Below are 23,074 nucleotides of genomic sequence, written 5' to 3'. Positions count from 1 at the left end.
GGGGCACAGCTATCTGGGAGGCAAGGGCTGAGTGTTCTAACGATTATCAGAACTTTAAAGAGGAGATGATCCGGGTTTTTGATCGTTCAGTTTTTGGGAAGGAGGCTTCCTGGGCCCTGGCTTCCCTATGTCAAGGTGATCGATCCATAACGGATTACTCTATAGAGTTTCGCACTCTTGCTGCATCCAGTGACTGGAACGAGCCGGCGTTGCTCGCTCGTTTTCTGGAGGGACTCCACGCAGAGGTTAAGGATGAGGTTCTCTCCCGGGAGGTTCCTTCCAGCGTGGACTCTTTGATTGCACTCGCCATCCGCATAGAACGACGGGTAGATCTTCGTCACCGAGCTCGTGGAGGAGAGCTCGCGTTAACGGTGTTTCCCCTCTCCGCATCTCAACCATCTCCTCCCACCGGCTCAGAGACTGAGCCCATGCAGCTGGGAGGTATTCGCATCTCGACTAAGGAGAGGGAACGGAGAATCACCAACCGCCTTTGCCTCTATTGCGGTTCTGCTGGACATTTTGTCATGTCATGTCCAGTAAAAGCCAGAGCTCATCAGTAAGCGGAGGGCTACTGGTGAGCGCTACTACTCAGGTCTCTCCATCAAGATCCTGTACTACCTTGTCGGTCCATCTACGCTGGACCGGTTCGGCTGCTTCCTGCAGTGCCTTGATAGACTCTGGGGCTGAGGGTTGTTTTATGGACGAAGCATGGGCTCGGAAACATGACATTCCTCTCAGACAGTTAGGGAAGCCCACGCCCATGTTCGCCTTAGATGGTAGTATTCTCCCCAGTATCAGATGTGAGACACTACCTTTAACCCTCACAGTATCTGGTAACCACAGTGAGACCATTTCCTTTTTGATTTTTCGTTCACCTTTTACACCTGTTGTTTTGGGTCATCCCTGGCTAGTATGTCATAATCCTTCTATTAATTGGTCTAGTAATTCTATCCTATCTTGGAACGTTTCTTGTCATGTGAAGTGTTTAATGTCTGCTATCCCTCCTGTGTCTTCTGTCCCCTCTACTCAGGAGGAACCTGGTGATTTGACAGGAGTGCCGGAGGAATATCATGATCTGCGCACGGTCTTCAGTCGGTCCAGAGCCAGCTCCCTTCCTCCTCACCGGTCGTATGATTGTTGTATTGATCTCCTTCCGGGGACCACTCCCCCTCGGGGTAGACTATACTCTCTGTCGGCTCCCGAACGTAAGGCTCTCGAGGATTATCTGTCTGTTTCTCTCGACGCCGGTACCGTGGTGCCTTCTTCCTCTCCCGCCGGAGCGGGATTTTTCTTTGTTAAGAAGAAGGACGGTACTCTGCGCCCCTGCGTGGATTATCGAGGGCTGAATGACATAACGGTTAAGAATCGTTATCCGCTTCCCCTTATGTCGTCAGCCTTCGAGATTTTGCAGGGAGCCAGGTGCTTTACTAAGTTGGACCTTCGTAACGCTTACCATCTCGTACGCATCAGAGAGGGGGACGAGTGGAAAACGGCGTTTAACACTCCGTTAGGGCATTTTGAATACCGGGTTCTGCCGTTCGGTCTCGCTAATGCTCCAGCTGTCTTTCAGGCATTAGTTAATGATGTACTGAGAGACATGCTGAACATTTTTGTTTTTGTTTACCTTGACGATATCCTGATTTTTTCACCGTCACTCGAGATTCATGTTCAGCACGTTCGACGTGTACTCCAGCGCCTTTTAGAGAATTGTCTCTACGTGAAGGCTGAGAAGTGCGCCTTTCATGTCTCCTCTGTCACCTTTCTCGGTTCTGTTATTTCCGCTGAAGGCATTCAGATGGATCCCGCTAAGGTCCAGGCTGTCAGCGATTGGCCCGTCCCTAAGTCACGTGTCGAGTTGCAGCGCTTTCTCGGTTTCGCTAATTTCTATCGGCGTTTCATTCGTAATTTCGGTCAAGTGGCTGCCCCTCTCACAGCTCTGACTTCTGTCAAGACTTGCTTTAAGTGGTCCGGTTCCGCCCAGGGAGCTTTTGATCTCCTCAAGAAGCGTTTTACATCCGCCCCTATCCTTGTTACTCCTGACGTCACTAAACAATTCATTGTCGAGGTTGACGCTTCAGAGGTGGGCGTGGGAGCCATTCTGTCTCAGCGCTTCCAGTCTGACGATAAGGTCCATCCTTGCGCTTACTTTTCTCATCGCCTGTCGCCATCGGAACGCAACTATGATGTGGGTAACCGCGAACTGCTCGCCATCCGCTTAGCCATAGGCGAATGGCGACAGTGGTTGGAGGGGGCGACCGTCCCTTTTGTCGTTTGGACTGACCATAAGAACCTTGAGTACATCCGTTCGGCCAAACGACTTAATGCACGTCAAGCTCGTTGGGCGTTGTTTTTCGCTCGTTTCGAGTTCGTGATTTCCTATCGTCCGGGAAATAAGAACACCAAGCCTGATGCCTTATCCCGTCTCTTTAGTTCTTCTGTGGCTTCTACCGACCCCGAGGGGATTCTCCCTGAAGGGCGTGTTGTCGGGTTGACTGTCTGGGGAATTGAGAGACAGGTAAAGCAAGCACTCACTCACACTGCGTCGCCGCGCGCTTGTCCTAGTAACCTTCTGTTCGTTCCTGTCTCTACTCGTCTGGCTGTTCTTCAGTGGGCTCACTCTGCCAAGTTAGCTGGCCACCCCGGCGTTCGGGGTACGCTTGCTTCTATTCGCCAGCGGTTTTGGTGGCCTACGCAGGAGCGGGACACGCGCCGTTTCGTGGCTGCTTGTTCGGACTGCGCGCAGACTAAGTCAGGTAACTCTCCTCCTGCCGGTCGTCTCAGACCGCTCCCCATTCCTTCTCGACCATGGTCTCACATCGCCTTAGACTTTATTACCGGTCTGCCTTCGTCTGCGGGGAAGACTGTGATTCTTACGGTTATCGATAGGTTCTCTAAGGCGGCACATTTCATTCCCCTCGCTAAGCTTCCTTCCGCTAAGGAGACGGCACAAATCATCATTGAGAATGTGTTCAGAATTCATGGCCTCCCGTTAGACGCCGTTTCAGACAGAGGTCCGCAATTCACGTCACAGTTTTGGAGGGAGTTCTGTCGTTTGATTGGTGCTTCCGTCAGTCTCTCTTCCGGGTTTCATCCCCAGTCTAACGGTCAAGCAGAAAGGGCCAATCAGTCGATTGGTCGCATATTACGCAGCCTTTCGTTTCGAAACCCTGCGTCTTGGGCAGAACAGCTCCCCTGGGCTGAGTACGCTCACAACTCGCTTCCTTCGTCTGCTACCGGGCTGTCCCCGTTTCAGAGTAGTCTTGGCTACCAGCCTCCTCTGTTTTCGTCCCAGCTCGCCGAGTCCAGCGTTCCCTCCGCTCAGGCTTTTGTCCAACGTTGTGAGCGCACCTGGAGGAGGGTCAGGTCTGCACTTTGCCGTTACAGGGCGCAGACTGTGAGAGCCGCCAATAAACGTAGGATTAAGAGTCCTAGGTATTGTCGCGGTCAGAGAGTGTGGCTTTCCACTCGTAACCTTCCCCTTACGACAGCTTCTCGCAAGTTGACTCCGCGGTTCATTGGTCCGTTCCGTGTCTCTCAGGTCGTCAATCCTGTCGCTGTGCGACTGCTTCTTCCGCAACATCTTCGTCGCGTCCACCCTGTCTTCCATGTCTCCTGTGTCAAGCCTTTTCTTCGCGCCCCCGTTCGTCTTCCCTCCCCCCCCCCCCGTCCTTGTCGAGGGCGCTCCTATTTACAAGGTACGGAAGATCATGGACATGCGTTCTCGGGGACGTGGTCACCAGTACTTAGTGGATTGGGAGGGTTACGGTCCTGAGGAGAGGAGTTGGGTTCCATCTCGGGACGTGCTGGACCGTTCGTTGATTGATGATTTCCTTCGTTGCCGCCAGGGTTCCTCCTCGAGTGCGCCAGGAGGCGCTCGGTGAGTGGGGGGGTACTGTCATGTTTTGTCTTTGATCATGTCTTGTCCCTGTGCTTCCCTCTGCTGGTCTTATTAGGTTCTTTCTCTTTCTCTCTCTCTATCGTTCCGTTCCTGCTCCCAGCTGTTTCTCATTCTCCCTACGACCTCATTTACTCTTTCACACCTGTCCCCTATTTTGCCCTCTGATTAGAGTCCCTATTTCTCCCTCTGTTTTCCGCTCCTGTCCTTGTCGGATTCTTGTTTGATGTTTGCTGTTCCTGTGTCCTTGTTTCGCCCTGTCGTGTTCTTTGCCTTCTTCAGATGCTGCGTGTGAGCAGGTGTCTATGTCAGCTACGGCCAGTGCCTTCCCGAAGCGACCTGCAGTCTGTGGTCGCGTCTCCAGGCGTTCCTCTCTATTGACGAGAGGATTTCAGTTTCCTGTTTTGGATTACCATTGATTATATCCAGGAGAATCATTATTTGTTTAATACTGGAATAAAGACTCTGTTACTATTACGTCGCTTTTGGGTCCTCATTCATCAGCATAACATTGGTCTCCTCCTTACGACGACCGTGACAAGATAATTGAATCAGGACACTTTGTCCCCATATATAACAAAAGATAATTGAAGCAGGACACTTTGTCCCCAGGTTTAACAGAAGATAATTGAACCAGGATGCTTTGTCACAAGATATAACAGAATATAATTTAAATCTGTTGGTGCCCTTAACCTCTCTAGGGTATGTGGGACGTTAGAGTCCCACCTCGTCAACAGCCAGTGATACTGCAGGGCGCCAAATTCAAAACAACAGAAATCCCATAATTTAAATTCCTCAAACATACAGGTATTTTACACCATTTTAAAACTACACTTGTTGTAAATCCAGCCAAAGTGTCCGATTTCAAAAATGTTTTATGACGAAATAACACCAAACGATTATGTTAGGTATGAGCCAAGTCACAGAAAAAGACAGCCATTTTTCCAGCTAAATAGAGCAGTAATAAAAAGCAGATACAATTAATCACTAACCTTTGATAATCTTCATCAGATGACACTCATAGTACTTCATGTTACACAATACATGTATTTTGTGTTCGGTAAAGTTCATATTTATATCCAAAAGTCTGAGTTTAGGCAAGACGCTACTGTATCACTTAGCAAAAAGCCTGAGAAAATGCAGAGCGCCAAATTAAAATTAATTACTATAAAAATCAAACTGTCATTAAATCACAAATGAAAGATGCCAAATTAAAGCTACACTGGTTGTGAATCCAGCCAACATGTAAGAATTCAAATAGGCTTTTCAGCGAAAGCAAACGATGCTATTATCTGAGCATAGCACCATAGTAATTTTAACCCTGCAGGCGCGACACAAAACGCAGAAATAAAAATATAATTCATGCCTTACCTTTGACGAGCTTCTGTTGTTGGCACTCCAATATGTCCCATAAACATGACAAATGGTCCTTTTGTTCGATTAATTCTGTCGATATATATCCAAAATGTCAATTTATTTGGCGCGTTTGATCCAGAAAAACACCGGTTCCAACTTGCTCAAATGTGAAAATATCTCAAAGGTTACCTGTAAACCTTGCCAAGAAATGTCAAACTACTTATGTAATACAACTTTATACAACTTTAGGTATTTTGTAACGTTAATAAACAATAAAATTGAAGACGGAATGATATGTGTTCAATACAGAATTAAAACGATATGTAGCATGCCTTCTGTTTGATTGAAGCGCATGTCCAGGACACCTGGAGTGCCTCGACTTCAAGATGGCCGTATTTCTTCATTACACAAAGGAATAACCTCAACCTATTTCTCACGACTGTTGACATTTAGTGGAAGCCGTAGGAACTGCAAGCAATTCGCTTAGAAATCTGGTTTCCCAATGAAAACTAATTGAAAAGACAGTGACCTCAAAACAAAAAGAAACTGAATGGTTTGTCCTCGGGGTTTCGCCTGCTAAATAAGTTATGTTATACTCACGGACATGATTCAAACAGTTTAGAAACGTCAGAGTGTTTTCTATCCAAATCTACTAATAAAATGCATATCTTATCTCCTGGGGATGAGTAACTGGCAGTTGAATTTGGGTATGCTTTTCATCCAAATGTGAAAATGCTGCCCCCTACCCTAGAGAAGTTAATTTGGGATTGGTGTCCCATCCACGGGATGGTTGAGCTGACGTAGGTACTTAAACCTAATCTGCTCCAGGGGCGACATACTGTTATGGCTGACCCTGTAAAACAACACATTTCACTGCACCAATCTAGTGTCTGTGACAATAAAACATTTTAAAAGTTAGCTAACAAAGAAAATTACAGCATTGATGTTTTTTATTACAACAGTTAATATAACAATGCTGTTTATAAATCTAGTTGACATTCATCCAAGGACACCTTGACTTGCATTACAATCTCACTGCAGAACAATATTCTCATGAAATCACATGACTTCTAGTTAGAGAAAAGGATTCCTGTAAACACGGCCTGCTACAAGCAGGAAACAAGTTATGGACGAACCAGAAATGTGACATATCTGTTTGACAGTTACCCCTGATGACGAATGTGTGAACTATCTTGTCATCTTTTTGGTAACCACATTGGAACATTCTAGTCTTTAAGGACATGGTGATAGGAGGAACGGGAGGCAGACTAAGGGCAAGGGAAACCTCCTGAACTACTGCCCTACAAACACAAAGAGCAGTCTACGCAAACAGTGAATTTGAGAAAAAATGGCTTTCAAGTTTGTTGTTTTGTCCATGCATATCAACCATGACCACCGATTTGACCTATGACCCCTAAAATGCTGATACTGCACTCTGCCTTGGTGTGACCTTAAACAGCTGTCTGGGTGATGAAACAGCAAAGAGCATCTAGAAATCTAAATGTGTTGATCCAGATTGTTGTTTTTCTGTTTGATGGAAACAGTTTGAGAGTTCTAACTACATTCCAACTGTATTTAATGGTGTTATGTAGTTGTGTTGTCATGTTGTGAATGTTGTATTGTAGTAACCAACTGTATTTAATGGTGTTATGTAGTTGTGTTGTCATGTTGTGAATGTTGTATTGTAGTAACCCTCAACTGTATTTAATGGTGTTATGTAGTTGTGTTGTCATGTTGTGAATGTTGTACTGTAGTAACCCTCAACTGTATTTAATGGTGTTATGTAGTTGTGTTGTCATGTTGTGAATGTTGTATTGTAGTAACCCCCAACTGTATTTAATGGTGTTATGTAGTTGTGTTGTCATGTTGTGAATGTTGTATTGTAGTAACCAACTGTATTTAATGGTGTTATGTAGTTGTGTTGTCATGTTGTGAATGTTGTATTGTAGTAGACCTCAACTGTATTTAATGGTGTTATGTAGTTGTGTTGTCATGTTGTGAATGTTGTATTGTAGTAACCCTCAACTGTATTTAATGGTGTTATATAGTTGTGTTGTCATGTTGTGAATGTTGTATTGTAGTAACCCTCAACTGTATTTAATGTTGTTATGTAGTTGTGTTGTCATGTTGTGAATGTTGTGTTGTAGTAACCAACTGTATTTAATGGTGTTATGTAGTTGTGTTGTCATGTTGTGAATGTTGTATTGTAGTAACCCTCAACTGTATTTAATGTTGTTATGTAGTTGTGTTGTCATGTTGTGAATGTTGTGTTGTAGTAACCAACTGTATTTAATGGTGTTATGTAGTTGTGTTGTCATGTTGTGAATGTTGTATTGTAGTAACCCTCAATTGTATTTAATGGTGTTATGTAGTTGTGTTGTCATGTTGTGAATGTTGTATTGTAGTAACCCTCAACTGTATTTAATGGTGTTATATAGTTGTGTTGTCATGTTGTGAATGTTGTATTGTAGTAACCCTCAACTGTATTTAATGTTGTTATGTAGTTGTGTTGTCATGTTGTGAATGTTGTGTTGTAGTAACCAACTGTATTTAATGGTGTTATGTAGTTGTGTTGTCATGTTGTGAATGTTGTATTGTAGTAACCCTCAACTGTATTTAATGGTGTTATGTAGTTGTGTTGTCATGTTGTGAATGTTGTATTGTAGTAACCCTCAACTGTATTTAATGGTGTTATGTAGTTGTGTTGTCATGTTGTGAATGTTGTATTGTAGTAGACCTCAACTGTATTTAATGGTGTTATGTAGTTGTGTTGTCATGTTGTGAATGTTGTATTGTAGTAACCCTCAACTGTATTTAATGGTGTTATGTAGTTGTGTTGTCATGTTGTGAATGTTGTATTGTAGTAACCCTCAACTGTATTTAATGGTGTTATGTAGTTGTGTTGTCATGTTGTGAATGTTGTATTGTAGTAACCCTCAACTGTATTTAATGGTGTTATTTAGTTGTGTTGTCATGTTGTGAATGTTGTATTGTAGTAACCCTCAACTGTATTTAATGGTGTTATGTAGTTGTGTTATCATTTTGTGAATGTTGTATTGTAGTAACCCTCAACTGTATTTAATGGTGTTATGTAGTTGTGTTGTCATGTTGTGAATGTTGTATTGTAGTAACCCTCAACTGTATTTAATGGTGTTATGTAGTTGTGTTGTCATGTTGTGAATGTTGTATTGTAGTAGACCTCAACTGTATTTAATGGTGTTGTGTAGTTGTGTTGTCATTTTGTGAATGTTGTATTGTAGTAACCCTCAACTGTATTTAATGGTGTTATGTAGTTGTGTTGTCATGTTGTGAATGTTGTATTGTAGTAACCCTCAACTGTATTTAATGGTGTTATGTAGTTGTGTTGTCATGTTGTGAATGTTGTATTGTAGTAACCAACTGTATTTAATGGTGTTATTTAGTTGTGTTGTCATGTTGTGAATGTTGTATTGTAGTAACCCTCAACTGTATTTAATGGTGTTATGTAGTTGTGTTGTCATGTTGTGAATGTTGTATTGTAGTAGACCTCAACTGTATTTAATGGTGTTATGTAGTTGTGTTGTCATGTTGTGAATGTTGTATTGTAGTAACCAACTGTATTTAATGGTGTTATTTAGTTGTGTTGTCATGTTGTGAATGTTGTATTGTAGTAACCCTCAACTGTATTTAATGGTGTTATGTAGTTGTGTTGTCATGTTGTGAATGTTGTATTGTAGTAACCCTCAACTGTATTTAATGGTGTTATGTAGTTGTGTTGTCATGTTGTGAATGTTGTATTGTAGTAACCCTCAACTGTATTTAATGGTGTTATGTAGTTGTGTTGTCATGTTGTGAATGTTGTATTGTAGTAACCCTCAACTGTATTTAATGGTGTTATGTAGTTGTGTTGTCATGTTGTGAATGTTGTATTGTAGTAGGCCTCAACTGTATTTAATGGTGTGATGTAGTTGTGTTGTCATGTTGTGAATGTTGTATTGTAGTAACCAACTGTATTTAATGGTGTTATGTAGTTGTGTTGTCATGTTGTGAATGTTGTATTGTAGTAGGCCTAACCCTGAAAAAAATATGCTGATGGAGAGAGACACCAGACAAGACACAGAGACAGCAACATAATAATATATATTCATGGAGAGAGAGGAGCTGCTACCCCTGAGGAGAGAGGAGCTGCTACCCCTGGGGAGAGAGGAGCTGCTACCCCTGGGGAGAGAGGAGCTGCTACCCCTGGAGAGAGAGGAACTGCTACCCCTGGGGAGAGAGGAGCTGCTACCCCTGGGGAGAGAGGAACTGCTACCCCTGGGGAGAGAGGAGCTGGTACCCCTGGGGAGAGAGTAGCTGCTACCCCTGGGGAGAGAAGAGCTGGTACCCCTGGGGAGAGAGGAGCTGCTACCCCTGGAGAGAGAGGCACTGCTACCCCTGGGGAGAGAGGAGCTGCTACCCCTGGGGAGAGAGTAGCTGCTACCCCTGGGGAGAGAGGAGCTGCTACCCCTGGGGAGAGAGGAGCTGCTACCCCTGGGGAGAGAGGAGCTGCTACCCCTGGGGAGAGAGGAGCTGCTACCCCTGGGGAGAAAGGAGCTGCTACCCCTGGGGAGAGAGGAGCTGCTACCCCTGGGGAGAGAGGAGCTGCTATCCCTGTGGACAGAGGAGCTGCTACCCCTGGGGAGAGAGGAGCAGCAAACCAGGAGAGACTGTGACCCTGTTCGGGAAGAGCTTAACGATTGGTGATTGTTGGGGAACGTTTGTCAGGAACTTCAGTGATGAAGACTGTTGAACTTGCTGATGTTTCACAATATGCCACGTCTCAGTCACCAGGTCTCAACACAATAGAACACCACCATCAACAGAACACCAGGTCTCAACCGAGTTGAACACAATCATCAACAAAACACCAAATGATGGAATTTCTTGTGGAAGAATGGGGTCACATCCCTCCAATAGAGTTCATGACAGTTGTAGAATGTATGCCAAGGCACATTGTAAGAGCTGTAAAGAGAGAGGGACTGGGAGAGAGAACAGGCAGAACCTGATATGTAAATGAGCAGAGCACAAGGAAGTAACTTTCAACGACCGAATGATCATTCAGTCTCTGTTTCTATTGAGAGATAAAAGGTAAGACGACGATTGTGTATTAATATAGTTGATGATATTGTTATGTGTATTCATATAGTTGATGATATTGTTATGTGTATTCATATAGTTGATGATATTGTTATGTGTATTCATATAGTTGATGATATTGTTATGTGTATTCATATAGTTGATGATATTGTTGGTGGACAGTGTTATAATAGTCCTACTCTCCTTAAAATGTATTTGATATAAATTAGATGCGTGGGGTGAATTCGTTCTGTGCCCATCTGTGTGCCCCAGGGTGATCGCTCCTACACTATCTAGAATCTAAAAGGGTTATTTGGCTGTCCCCATAGGAGAACCCTTTGTAGAACCCTTTTTGGTACTAGGTAGAACCCTTTTGGGTTCCATACAGAACCCTTTCCACAGAGGGTTCTACATGGAAGCCAGAAGGGTTCTACCTGGAACCCAAAATAATCTCCTATGGGGACAGCCGGAGGACCCGTTTGGAACCCTTTATTCTAAGAGTGTACTGTATCATAGGTCTATAGACTTGTCTTCTCAAAACAGGCTTAAAACACAACAAGCAACAAACAAACATTTTCTCTTTCTAATCTACTGTCAATGATTTTCACTCAGGAAGGGTTGTTGTGTGAAAGAGAGACAAATAAATATTGTGGAGCCTAACAACAACTTACACTTCCTCAAAACAGGTTGTGTGTATTCATTAGTGCCCACCGTAGCAAAATGTTTGGCAACAGAAACCTTTTATGTAACGTTGTACAGCGTTTAGAGTAAACTGTTTATGTAACATTTTAAAACTGTTGGCTGTGGAGTAAACTAATGAATACAACCCAGGTTGTAGCCTACGACTCGGCTGTTGATACCTGATGCTGAAACCTGAACGTAGCCTGAGGGGTGAACTATGATGCAAGCTAGATATACTGGTTTTCTAAAGTTAGCCAGATTCAGTTAGCTTCACATTCCAGCTCAGGCCTCATCCATCAGAATATACAGAGTGTTAGCCAGGTTCAGTTAGCTTCACATTCCAGCTCAGGCCTCATCCATCAGAATATACAGAGTGTTAGCCAGATTCAGTTAGCTTCACATTCCAGCTCAGGCCTCACCCATCAGAATATACAGAGTGTTAGCCAGGTTCAGTTAGCTTCACATTCCAGCTCAGGCCTCATCCATCAGAATATACAGAGCGCTAGTCATCAGGAAGCTGCTCTCTCAGGAGAACGGAAAATATCTCAATGACTTGACATGTTCTGGTTGTGAATTCAGACTACAAGGTGAGAATCCTGCCAGGGATTATTGTAAAGTGTGTAGATAAATTAAATGTATGGTGTAATGTTAGTATAGTGAAGTAAAACACTCCTGACAGTAGATAAATTAAATGTATGGTGTAATGTTAGTATAGTGAAGTAAAACACTCCTAACAGTAGATAAATTAAATGTATGGTGTAATGTTAGTATAGTGAATGGAAGTAAAACACTCCTAACAGTAGAGTTATTATATCATAGGTCCTCTATAGTGTAGTGATCCTCTACATTTCATATGATAATGTAATTGTACCAAGGTCCTCTATAGTGTAGTGATCCTCTACATTTCATATGATAATGTAATTGTATCATAGGTCCTCTATAGTGTAGTGATCCTCTACATTTCATATGATAATGTAATTGTATCATAGTTCCTCTATAGTGTGGTGATCCTCTATGATAATGTAATTGTACCATAGTTCCACTATAGTGTAGTGATCCTCTACATTTCATATGATAATGTATTGGATCATAGTTCCTCTATAGTGTAGTGACCCTCTACATTTCATATGATAATGTAATTGTATCATAGTTCCTCTATAGTGTAGTGATCCTCTACATTTCATATGATAATGTAATTGTATCATAGTTCCTCTATAGTGTAGTGATCCTCTACATTTCATATGATAATGTAATTGTATCATAGGTCCTCTATAGTGTAGTGATCCTCTACATTTCATATGATAATGTAATTGTATCATAGTTCCTCTATAGTGTAGTGATCCTCTACATTTCATATGATAATGTAATTGTATCATAGTTCCTCTATAGTGTAGTGATCCTCTACATTTCATATGATAATGTAATTGTATCATAGGTCCTCTATAGTGTAGTGATCCTCTACATTTCATATGATAATGTAATTGTATCATAGTTCCTCTATAGTGTAGTGATCCTCTACATTTCATATGATAATGTAATTGTATCATAGTTCCTCTATAGTGTAGTGATCCTCACTATATGAGCCACGTCACAATTCCAACCAAGTAACCCAATTGATGCCAAAGGCGCGATGCGTAGGTTGTTGGCCTTTAACACATGCGACCTGGGTTCACTTCTCTGCCCCGCTGATCGCTACATTGGTGTCTGAGACATGCTTTTGTGTGAGCCAGGTAACAATTCCACCATGTGGGTTAACCCTATTGGTGCAATACGTAGGGTGTTAACTTCCCTGCCCACTGTTTTCAACTACATTCAGAGCATAGGCTGCCCGACATTCGTTGAACAAAGAGACACAATAATATGAGGTAAAGGATGTCAGGATAATATCAGTAAGTGTTGATTTAGAGTTGTCTTCTGGGTTCAGCCTCTTTTATCAACAATAATAATATCATAGACAACCTGTTGAACAAAGAGATACAATAATATGAGGTAAAGGATGTCAGGATAATATCAGTAAGTGTTGATTTAGAGTTCTGGGTTCAGCCTTCTTTTATCAACAGGTTGAAATGTAGTAAATGACATCTCCTCAGAGTTCTGGGTTCAGCCTCTTTGATCAACAGGTTGACATGTAGTAAATGACATCACAATGACATCTCCTCAGAGTTCTGGGTTCTTTTATCAACAGGTTGAAATGTAGTAAATGACATCACAATGACATCTCCTCAGAGTTCTGGGTTCAGCCTCTTTGATCAACAGGTTGACATGTAGTAAATGACATCACAATGACATCTCCTCAGAGTTCTGGGTTCTTTTATCAACAGGTTGACATGTAGTAAATGACATCACAATGACATCTCCTCAGAGTTCTGGGTTCTTTTATCAACAGGTTGACATGTAGTAAATGACATCACAATGACATCTCCTCAGAGTTCTGGGTTCAGCCTTCTTTTATCAACAGGTTGACATGTAGTAAATGACATCACAATGACATCTCCTCAGAGTTCTGGGTTCTTTTATCAACAGGTTGACATGTAGTAAATGACATCACAATGACATCTCCTCAGAGTTGAGATCATCTGTTCACATTATTTAACATGGTGACATGGTGCTGCTAGTGATAGAAAACATTAAGAGACAGGATACAGGCGGTGGAGTTTGCACAAAGTTTACGTACAACATTATATTGAACTAGGTAGAGTGAGCATAGAGCTAAAAGCTATAAGCACGGGGAAGAAAATTTTCAGATGGGGGTCTATAACATCCAATCACTTAGGTTTACAGCAGCTGACAGTTGTAACTTCATCGATACTAACTCAAACTGCCTTTTTCAGATAAAGACATCATCTCTGTACAGATGTAGGATCTGAAATTGATCACTCTGTTGCAGGAAAACTAAAATTTGTAGTGTATTTGATGTTTTAAAAGGCTTCTGAAGTTTGTCATTTCCACTTTCCACTTTAAAATGTTAATTATAATCCACATAATTTTTATGCTGTAGTAAACTGTCTCAAATTAATATCCTACATCTGTAGCAAATACCTGTCTTTTATGTATTCTCCTTTGACCGTTTGACATCTTGTATTTACTGTTGTTTAGGCTGGTTGAATGAGTTGCCTATGAAAGCTACTTCATCTGCCAGAAAACAGGCGGCTGCACCAGTGACTGTAAGTTATGTGATTTCCTCATATGAAATTAAAAGTATGTTTGTAGCCTACGCAGTTACAAAATGGCTGTTGAAACTGTGGCTAATATTTCTCGGTAACATTAAATAAATGTGTTGGTATGTAGGAAAGACGGGCAGACTCTCGTACTGTAGGTCTAGGCTACCTACAAACTATTATAAGGTTAGGTCGACGTCAGACATTCAATAGTCAGAGTAGGTTGGAGCTATGATCACTTATCATGCTGACAAACCTGATGGTCTCTGAACTAATCTGAACAGGTTTAGACTGGTCATCAATTATATGTAGACTATAGCCGAGGTATAGACCTTGATCTGCATATCTAACAAACCTCTACTATACATTATAACATAGCCTACTTTACATAATATAACATCTCTTACCTGTTGCAAATAACCTTTCTGAATGGATCAAAGATTTCCCCCTCAGATCAATCATGTCCGTTTTAGCCCTTCTGTCTACGTTCTCAGATACATTTAGAAAACAACAGATTGAAAGACAATAATATCCTACCTTTAATTCACACAAATAATTGTGAGACATGGCCTTGTGTTGCTGTACTGTCTATAACTACCTTAACAAACAGTGACTTATTATTATTATTATTATTGTTGTTGCTGTACTGTCTATAACTACCTTAACAAACAGTGACTTATTATTATTATTATTATTGTTGCTGTACTGTCTATAACTACCTTAACAAACAGTGACTTATTATTATTATTGACAGTTACCATGGAGATGAAATGTCACAACTACATGTTCATGTGATGCATTAAATCACCTGACTGTTTCGATATGTCTGTTAGTAAATGTTTTATTTCTCAAAGAGATAATGAATAAATGAGAACAATTGAATAAATGATTAGTTGTCACTGTGTTAACCACAACCAACATGCTGGATCTCTGTTTAGTTGTCACTGTGTTAACCACAACCAACATGTTGGATCTCTGTTTAGGGGTCCATGCCTCTAAAATGAGTCTCTCTGGAGAGAGAAAGGAGGGGGTCGATGCCTCTAAAATGAGTCTCTCTGGGGGACATGACACCAAAGCTAAGAGGTAAGATGACAATTTTATGAAGATTTGATTAAGTTTATTTCCAAAATAAATAGCTTTTTTAAGATGAATGCACTTACTGTAAATCTCTCTGGATAAGAGCATCTGCTAAATCAGGGGTTCTCAATCCGGGGTCTGTGGAGGTACTGCAGGGGTTCTCAATCCGGGGTCTGTGGAGGTACTGCAGGGGTTCTCAATCCGGGGTCTGTGGAGGTACTGCAGGGGTTCTCAATCCGGGGTCTGTGGAGGTACTGCAGGGGTTCTCAATGCGGGGTCTGTGGAGGTACTGCAGGGGTTCTCAATCCGGGGTCTGTGGAGGTACTGCAGGGGTTCTCAATGCGGGGTCTGTGGAGGTACTGCAGGGGTTCTCAATCCGGGGTCTGTGGAGGTACTGCAGGGGTTCTCAATCCGGGGTCTGTGGAGGTACTGCAGGGGTTCTCAATCCGGGGTCTGTGGAGGTACTGCAGGGGTTCTCAATCCGGGGTCTGTGGAGGTACTGCAGGGGTTCTCAATCCGGGGTCTGTGGAGGTACTGCAGGGGTTCTCAATCCGGGGTCTGTGGAGGTACTGCAGGGGTTCTCAATCCGGGGTCTGTGGAGGTACTGCAGGGGTTCTCAATCCGGGGTCTGTGGAGGTACTGCAGGGGTTCTCAATCCGGGGTCTGTAGAGGTACTGCAGGGGTTCTCAATCCGGGGTCTGTGGAGGTACTGCAGGGGTTCTCAATCCGGGGTCTGTGGAGGTACTGCAGGGGTTCTCAATCCGGGGTCTGTGGAGGTACTGCAGGGGTTCTCAATCCGGGGTCTGTGGAGGTACTGCAGGGGTTCTCAATCCGGGGTCTGTGAAGGTACTGCAGGGGTTCCACGGCACCCTGACTGTACTCGTTGCAATGTAAGACATTTGATAGAATTTTCACATGACACGACCACTTTGCCTACTCTTAATTATTGACTAATATAATGGAATGCATATTTTTTTAACCATTTGTGATCGTTGTTACAAGCAGAATTTTGACAATATTACCGTTATATCAACTCACTCTACACACCCGTTTAACAACTCTAAATAGCTTTGGCATAGTAGCATCAAGTCCCTTGCCAATAATGTTGCCTACAACGTTGCAACAATGTTAATTTACATCGAACACATATTACGCACTAGATGCCTTTAATTACCCAATTTATAGCCACGCCCAATTTAGGATTATTATTTAACAATGTGATGTTGCGCTCCAAAGTGACAACTTGAAATAACATGATGTAGATAATTAAATAATCAAAAGAAAAACGTGTTTGTTATACACTCTTAGAAAATAAGGTTCCTTATAGAACCAAAAAGGCTTCACTTCCTTAAAATATAAAAAATTCCTTAATATATGGAATCACTAAAAGTTATGTATATTTTTGGGTTCAGTGAAGAAGAACCTCTAGAGTTCTGATCAACAAAAGGGTAATGTTTTGAGGATGGGAACCCAGCAGCCCTCCAGTGGTCAGATCAATTCCTCCTGTTTCTTCCAGCGCCAAGCCCGGGATTTGAACCCGCCACCTTTCAGCCACAGTTCCAACTCCTTAGCCGCTGGGTGAAAACCTGAGTTAATTTTCAGAAATAAGCATGAGTTAATCTGCCAAAATGAAGACAAAATGCTATGCAGACATACATGGTATCACTTGTTAAACATAAATAATATACATAAATCATTGCCAAAAGCACAAGACTTACTGCTGCATTTAGGTCGATATTATTTATGGTTTGATTATATAGAAATATCAAACATTATTTTAACTACTACAAAGCAATTACATGTGGTGCAGGAACCACTGACTCACTGCATTATTCTATAGTATTATCAAGACACGTGCTGTTAACTCTTAACTACTTAGGACAGCTCACCAGGTGTCATAAATATCTGCCGACTAGGTGGGACTAGAGACTTCATCAATAGCTTTAATTTATACCCATTAGTGTAAAAATGTCTTTATTCTCAGCACTTATACGACCAATTCTCTACTCTGAGACGCTTTGTGGATATGGGCCCAGATCTCAACATATTGTTATAATTTTTTTTTTAGAACATTTGTTTAATATAATAATAAATTAATATTACTAATGTAACCCTCTGTAAAGACTGGGTTTAGTTGATTGTGTTGCACTGCTCATGTCCGCGTTCTGGAACTGTCCGCGTCCACGTACAGAACTGTCCGCGTCCACGTTCGGTTTGGCGCCAAGCATATTGTCCGGTTACGCGCAGAGTGGGCTGAGGTGATCTTGGGGAATAACGACGGAGTTCACTACAGTGTTGAGACACCGAAGTTTATTGTTCAATTTGCTTTTTTCTTTACGGTCAGGGACAGTATGAGTGTAGCCAGATCCTTTTCACTCTCTATCCTTGTTTCATTTTGTGGTTCACCGGATTCGTCATTTTCATCGAGACGAGGTACAGAACGACCAGCTAGCTAGCCAAGCTAGTCGGTACAGCTCGGTAAGCTAGCTAGCTACTATACCAGCAGCATCCTAGTTAACTTAGCTAACAATACATCATTCTCTCGTTGACGGATGCTGGCTACCTCTGTCCGGTTCTCCTCTCTTCACTAGATGGACGGTAACTTTAGTGTTTAACCCCTCTGTGTCCAAGGACCAATCTTTTGAATATTATTTTCAGGGCGCCTCAATAGCAGGTATTGAACACCGGGTAAATAATCACTAGTCAGAACCTCAACCTCAGTAAACATTCATTATAAAACACATCTTAATATCTGATATTGCGAGTAAACAACCTCGGAATAGAAAAGACAAGAGTGCGTCTTCCAGCCCACCAATAAATTACATAATTCAACCCTCCCGGTTAGTAAATTTACCTCAACATGCCCCCGGAGAAGGCAGAGTAACGACACCAGCCTTTTAGCGGGGCTGACTACAACGATGACACACACTGCTCGCGTCCCCAACGAGCGTCTTGAAGTCAGTTCTATTTGTGACGCAGTTCGCTCTGCATCTCCTCATTGGTTATAGAAGCAGGTACCCACGTGCCATCTCCTCCTTGGTTTATAGAAGCAGGTACCCACGTGCCATCTCCTCGTTGGTTTATAGAAGCAGGTACCCACGTGCCATCTCCTCATTGGTTAATAGAAGCAGGTACCCATGTGCCATCTCCTCATTGGTTTATAGAAGCAGGTACCCACATGCCATCTCCTCATTGGTTTATAGAAGCAGGTACCCACGTGCCATCTCCTCAGTGGTTTATAGAAGCAGGTACCCACGTGCCATCTCCTCATTGGTTTATAGAAGCAGGTACCCATGTGCCATCTCCTCATTGGTTTATAGAAGCAGGTACCCATGTGCCATCTCCTCATTGGTTTATAGAAGCAGGTACCCACGTGCCATCTCCTCATTGGTTTATAGAAGCAGGTACCCACCTGCCATCTCATTTAGCAAATAACTTAACATAAACATAACTTCTTTAAACAATAAAAGCTAATTTACGAACATTTCTGAAAATGGATATATAGCTTTTTGGAATGAAACTCTTCTGATGTTTCCCCATCTGAGCTCAGAGTAGATGAGAGATGTAATGTTTGTCTCTGTTGTGTTGAAGGCCAATCAAGCAGGAGAGACCAGCCTCCCCTGTACCCAGCTGTGTGTCCATGAAGAGTGACCTGTCTATGAATAATCCTATATCCTTTAGAGAGGGAGACTTTTCTACTGAACAAAGGTAAGAAGAACTCATGGGTCATGGTCAGTGAGTTAAACAACACTGTCTCTAGTCATTTCTCCTCTCCCATTTTCACATTTCTTTTTGTTGTTTTCATAATCCATAGGCTAATCCTTTTGTCCATTTTCATAGTCCTAAAACAATATTAAACAAACACAACATTCCCTCCGTGTGTGTGTGTGTGTGTGTGTGTGTTACATCTCACTCCCTGGATGAGGAGATGTAATCTCATGTTTTGTCCACAGATACCAACAGGAGAGATCAGAGTCAGAGATTCTCAGTGGTCAGTCTTCCCAGAGTCATCAAACAGACCTGTCCTCCATATTCAGTGTATGTGGTCCTGTTATGTACATTTGTTTTTGTTTACCTCAAGTAAAGTTGATCTGTCAATCATTCATTAATGTGTTAATGAGAAAGCATTTTGTCTCTTGCTTCATTTATTTACATTATTTATTTCAGTTGCTTGAAGAGAAAATTCTGACATTCGTGAAGAACGAGCTGAAGATGTTCAGGAGGATTCTTTGTCCAGAACTCCCAGAAGGCTTTGAGAGTCAGAAGCAGGATAAGGAAGTGGTGGATGCTGAAGATGAGAAGCAGGAGAGCAGTGCCAGAGAGGGGGCTCTGAAGATCACACTGCACGTCCTGAGGAAAATGAACCAGAAGGAGCTTGCTGACACACTGGAGAAATGTAAGAGCTGTCTGCCTCATGTTGAATGCTGTTTTATAACATTTAAAAGCTGTAGCTAAAGTACAGCTGAAGTAGCTGTGTAACTCAATGATATTGTAGCAGCCTTAACTAGAGGTCGACCGATTATGATTTTTCAACGCAGATACCGATACCGATTAATCGGCCAATTTTTTACAAATGTATTTGTAATAATGACAATTACAACAATACTGAATGAACACTTATTTTAACTTAACATAATACATCAATAAAATCAATCTTGCCTCAAGTAAATAATGAAACATGTTCAATTTGGTTGAAATAATGCAAAAACAAAGTGTTGGAGAAGAAAGTAAAAGTGCAATATGTGCCATGTAAGAAAGCTAACGTTTAAGTTCCTTGCTCAGAACATGAGAACATATGAAAGCTGGTGGTTCCTTTTAACATGAGTCTTCAATATTCCCAGGTAAGAAGTTTTAGGTTGTAGTTATTATAGGAATTATAGGACTATTTCCCTCTATACCATTTGTATTTCATTAACCTTTGACTATTGGATGTTCTTATAGACACTTTAGTATTGCCAGTGTAACAGTACAGCTTCCGTGCCTCTCCTCGCTCCTCCCTGGGCTCGAACCAGGAACACAACGACAACAGCCACCCTCGAAGCAGCGTTACCCATGCAGAGCAAGGGGAACAACCACTCCAAGGCTCAGAGCGAGTGACGTTTGAAACGCTATTAGCGCGCGTTAACTAGCCAGCCATTTCACTTCGGTTACACCAGCCTCATCTCAGGAGTTGATAGGCTTGAAGTCATAAACAGCGCAATGCTTGACGCACAACGAAGAGCTGCTGGCAAAACACACGAATGTGCTGTTTGAATGAATGTTTACGCGCCTGCTTCTGCCTACCACCGCTCAGTCAGATACTTGGATGCTTGTATGCTTGTATGCTCAGTCAGATTATATGCAACGCAGGACACGGTAGATGATATCTAGTAATATCATCAACCATGTGTAGTTAACTAGTGATTATGATTGATTGATTGTTTTTTATAAGATAAGTTTAATGCTAGCTAGCAACTTACCTTGTCTTACTGCATTCCTTGTGGAGTGCACTGAGAGAGAGGCAAGGTGAAAATCTGTCATTCTGTCAATGTGTTCTTAACTGACTTGTTAAATAAACTTGAAATCGGCCCTAATTAATCGGCCATTCCGATTAATCGGTCGAACTCTAGCCTTAACACAACACCTAGTGACCTCATCAAGTAGCAGCAGGGATGTGTTGTGGTGATTAATTTAGAGAGAGAGAGAACATTAATAATACCATCAATAATACCAATAATAATATAATCAGTCACACCAGTCTGTAATGCATTATGAAAACATTTACACATTTATACAGTCAGTTAAGAGAATAAATTATTATAATGTAAAACTTTATAACAGTCCTACAATACTGTAGGCATTAAAACAGACGTAATATTAATATCCTCTGTGTTATTTCTAGATTCAGATGAGCTTGCTGTGATTTGCCAACGTGAACTGAAATCTAATCTAAAGAAGAAGTTTCAATGTGTATTTGAGGGGATCGCTAAACAAGGAAACCCAACACTTCTCAATAAGATCTACACAGAGCTCTACATCACAGAGGGTGGAACAGGAGAGGTCAATAATGAACATGAGCTGAGACAGATTGAGACAACAACCAGGAAACAAGCAAGACCAGAGACTGCAATCAAATGTAACGACATCTTCAAACCCTTAACTGGACAAGACAAACCTATCAGAACTGTGCTGACAAAGGGAGTCGCTGGCATTGGAAAAACAGTCTCTGTGCAGAAGTTCATTCTGGACTGGGCTGAAGGAAAAGCAAATCAGGATGTCCAATTTGTATTTTCCTTCCCTTTTCGGGAGCTGAATTTGATGAAAGGGGACAAACACACTTTCATTGAGCTTCTCAATCACTTCTCAATGGAAACCAAACAATCAGGAATCTCCATCTCCAACAAGTACAAAGTTCTGTTCATCTTTGATGGTCTGGATGAGTGCCGACTGCCCCTAGATTTCAAGAATAACAAGATCTGTTGGGACGTCACAGAGTCAACCTCAGTGGATGTTCTGCTGACAAATCTCATCAAGGGAAATCTGCTTCCCTCTGCTCTCCTCTGGATTACTACCCGACCTGCAGCAGCCAATAAGATTCCTTCAGGGTGTGTTGACCAGGTGACAGAGGTACGAGGGTTCAATGACCCACAGAAGGAGGAGTACTTCAGGAAGAGATTCAGTGATGAGGACCTGGCCAGCAGAATCATCTCACACATAAAGACATCAAGGAGCCTCCACATCATGTGCCACATTCCAGTCTTCTGTTGGATTTCTGCAACAGTCCTTGAACACATGCTGGAACATAAGAGAGAAGAGATGCCCAAGACTCTGACTGAGATGTACACACACCTTGTGGTGTTTCATACCAAACAGAGGAATGAAAAGTATCTTGGGAAAGAAGACACAGGTCCACACTGGAATAAAGAGAGCATTCTGTCACTGGGGAAACTGGCTTTTCAACAGCTTGTGAAGGGCAATCTGATTTTCTATGAAGAAGACCTGAAAGAGGCTGGCATTGATGTCAATGAAGCCTCAGTGTACTCAGGATTGTGCACACAGCTCTTTAAAGAGGAATGTGTGCTGTACCAGGACAAGGTGTACTGCTTTGTTCATCTGAGCATTCAGGAGTTTCTGGCTGCTGTATATGTGTTCCTCTCATTCATCAACAACAATGAGAATCTAATGGATGAACTGCAAACAAACGACAAGTCTGCAATTACTTTCTACAAGAGTGCTGTGGATAAAGCCTTACAAAGTGAGACAGGAAACCTGGACCTTTTCCTCCGCTTCCTCCTGGGCCTCTCACTGGAGTCCAATCAGAAGCACTTACGAGGTCTAATGACAAAGACAAGAAGCAGCTCAAAGACCCATGAAGAAACAGTCAAGTACATCAAGGAGAAGATCAGGGAGGATCCCTCTCCAGAGAGGAGCATCAATCTGTTCCACTGTCTGAATGAACTGAATGACCATTCTCTAGTGGAGGAGATCCAAAGCTACCTGAGATCAGGAAGTCTCTCAAAACCCAACCTGTCACCTGCACAGTGGTCAGCTCTGGTCTTTGTGTTGCTGACTTCAGAAAAGGAGCTGGATGTGTTTGACCTGAAGAAATACTCCAGATCAGAGGAAGGTCTTCTGAGGCTGCTGCCAGTGGTCAAAGCCTCCAGAGCTGTTCTGTGAGTAAATAAAATGACATATAAGAACTAATCATCAGGAAGCAATATTCAGTTTAGAGAAAAATATGCATAATAATATGTGTATAATATTATATTGAATAACATATTGAATAAATGCTTTGATGTTCACATTAGTATAACATTATGACCATACAGTTCTA

The 23,074-nt window shown here is 42.2% G+C and overlaps 1 protein-coding gene across 2 annotated transcripts in view; it reads left to right on the top strand.

Moving 5' to 3' along the window:
* Window positions 1-9,974: 9,974 nt before the first annotated feature.
* LOC139539669 (NLR family CARD domain-containing protein 3-like) overlaps window positions 9,975-23,074 on the top strand; it is a 57,843-nt gene continuing 44,743 nt past the window's right edge. Inside the window, exons 1-7 of one of the 2 annotated variants that reach the window (XM_071343244.1) lie at window positions 9,975-10,357; window positions 14,123-14,190; window positions 15,168-15,267; window positions 18,853-18,969; window positions 19,215-19,299; window positions 19,429-19,657; window positions 21,143-22,913. In XM_071343244.1, coding sequence (XP_071199345.1) covers window positions 15,185-15,267; window positions 18,853-18,969; window positions 19,215-19,299; window positions 19,429-19,657; window positions 21,143-22,913 — 2,285 coding nt within the window. In that variant the 5' untranslated portion in view covers window positions 9,975-10,357; window positions 14,123-14,190; window positions 15,168-15,184. The remainder of the gene's footprint in view (window positions 10,358-14,122; window positions 14,191-15,167; window positions 15,268-18,852; window positions 18,970-19,214; window positions 19,300-19,428; window positions 19,658-21,142; window positions 22,914-23,074) is intronic. The other variant, XM_071344026.1, reaches the window with a different exon arrangement.

Source organism: Salvelinus alpinus, chromosome 1 (genome assembly GCF_045679555.1).
Source record: "Salvelinus alpinus chromosome 1, SLU_Salpinus.1, whole genome shotgun sequence".
NCBI lineage: Eukaryota > Metazoa > Chordata > Actinopteri > Salmoniformes > Salmonidae > Salvelinus > Salvelinus alpinus.
Note: the sequence above shows the minus strand (reverse complement) of the source record. Positions and strands in the feature narration are given on the sequence as shown.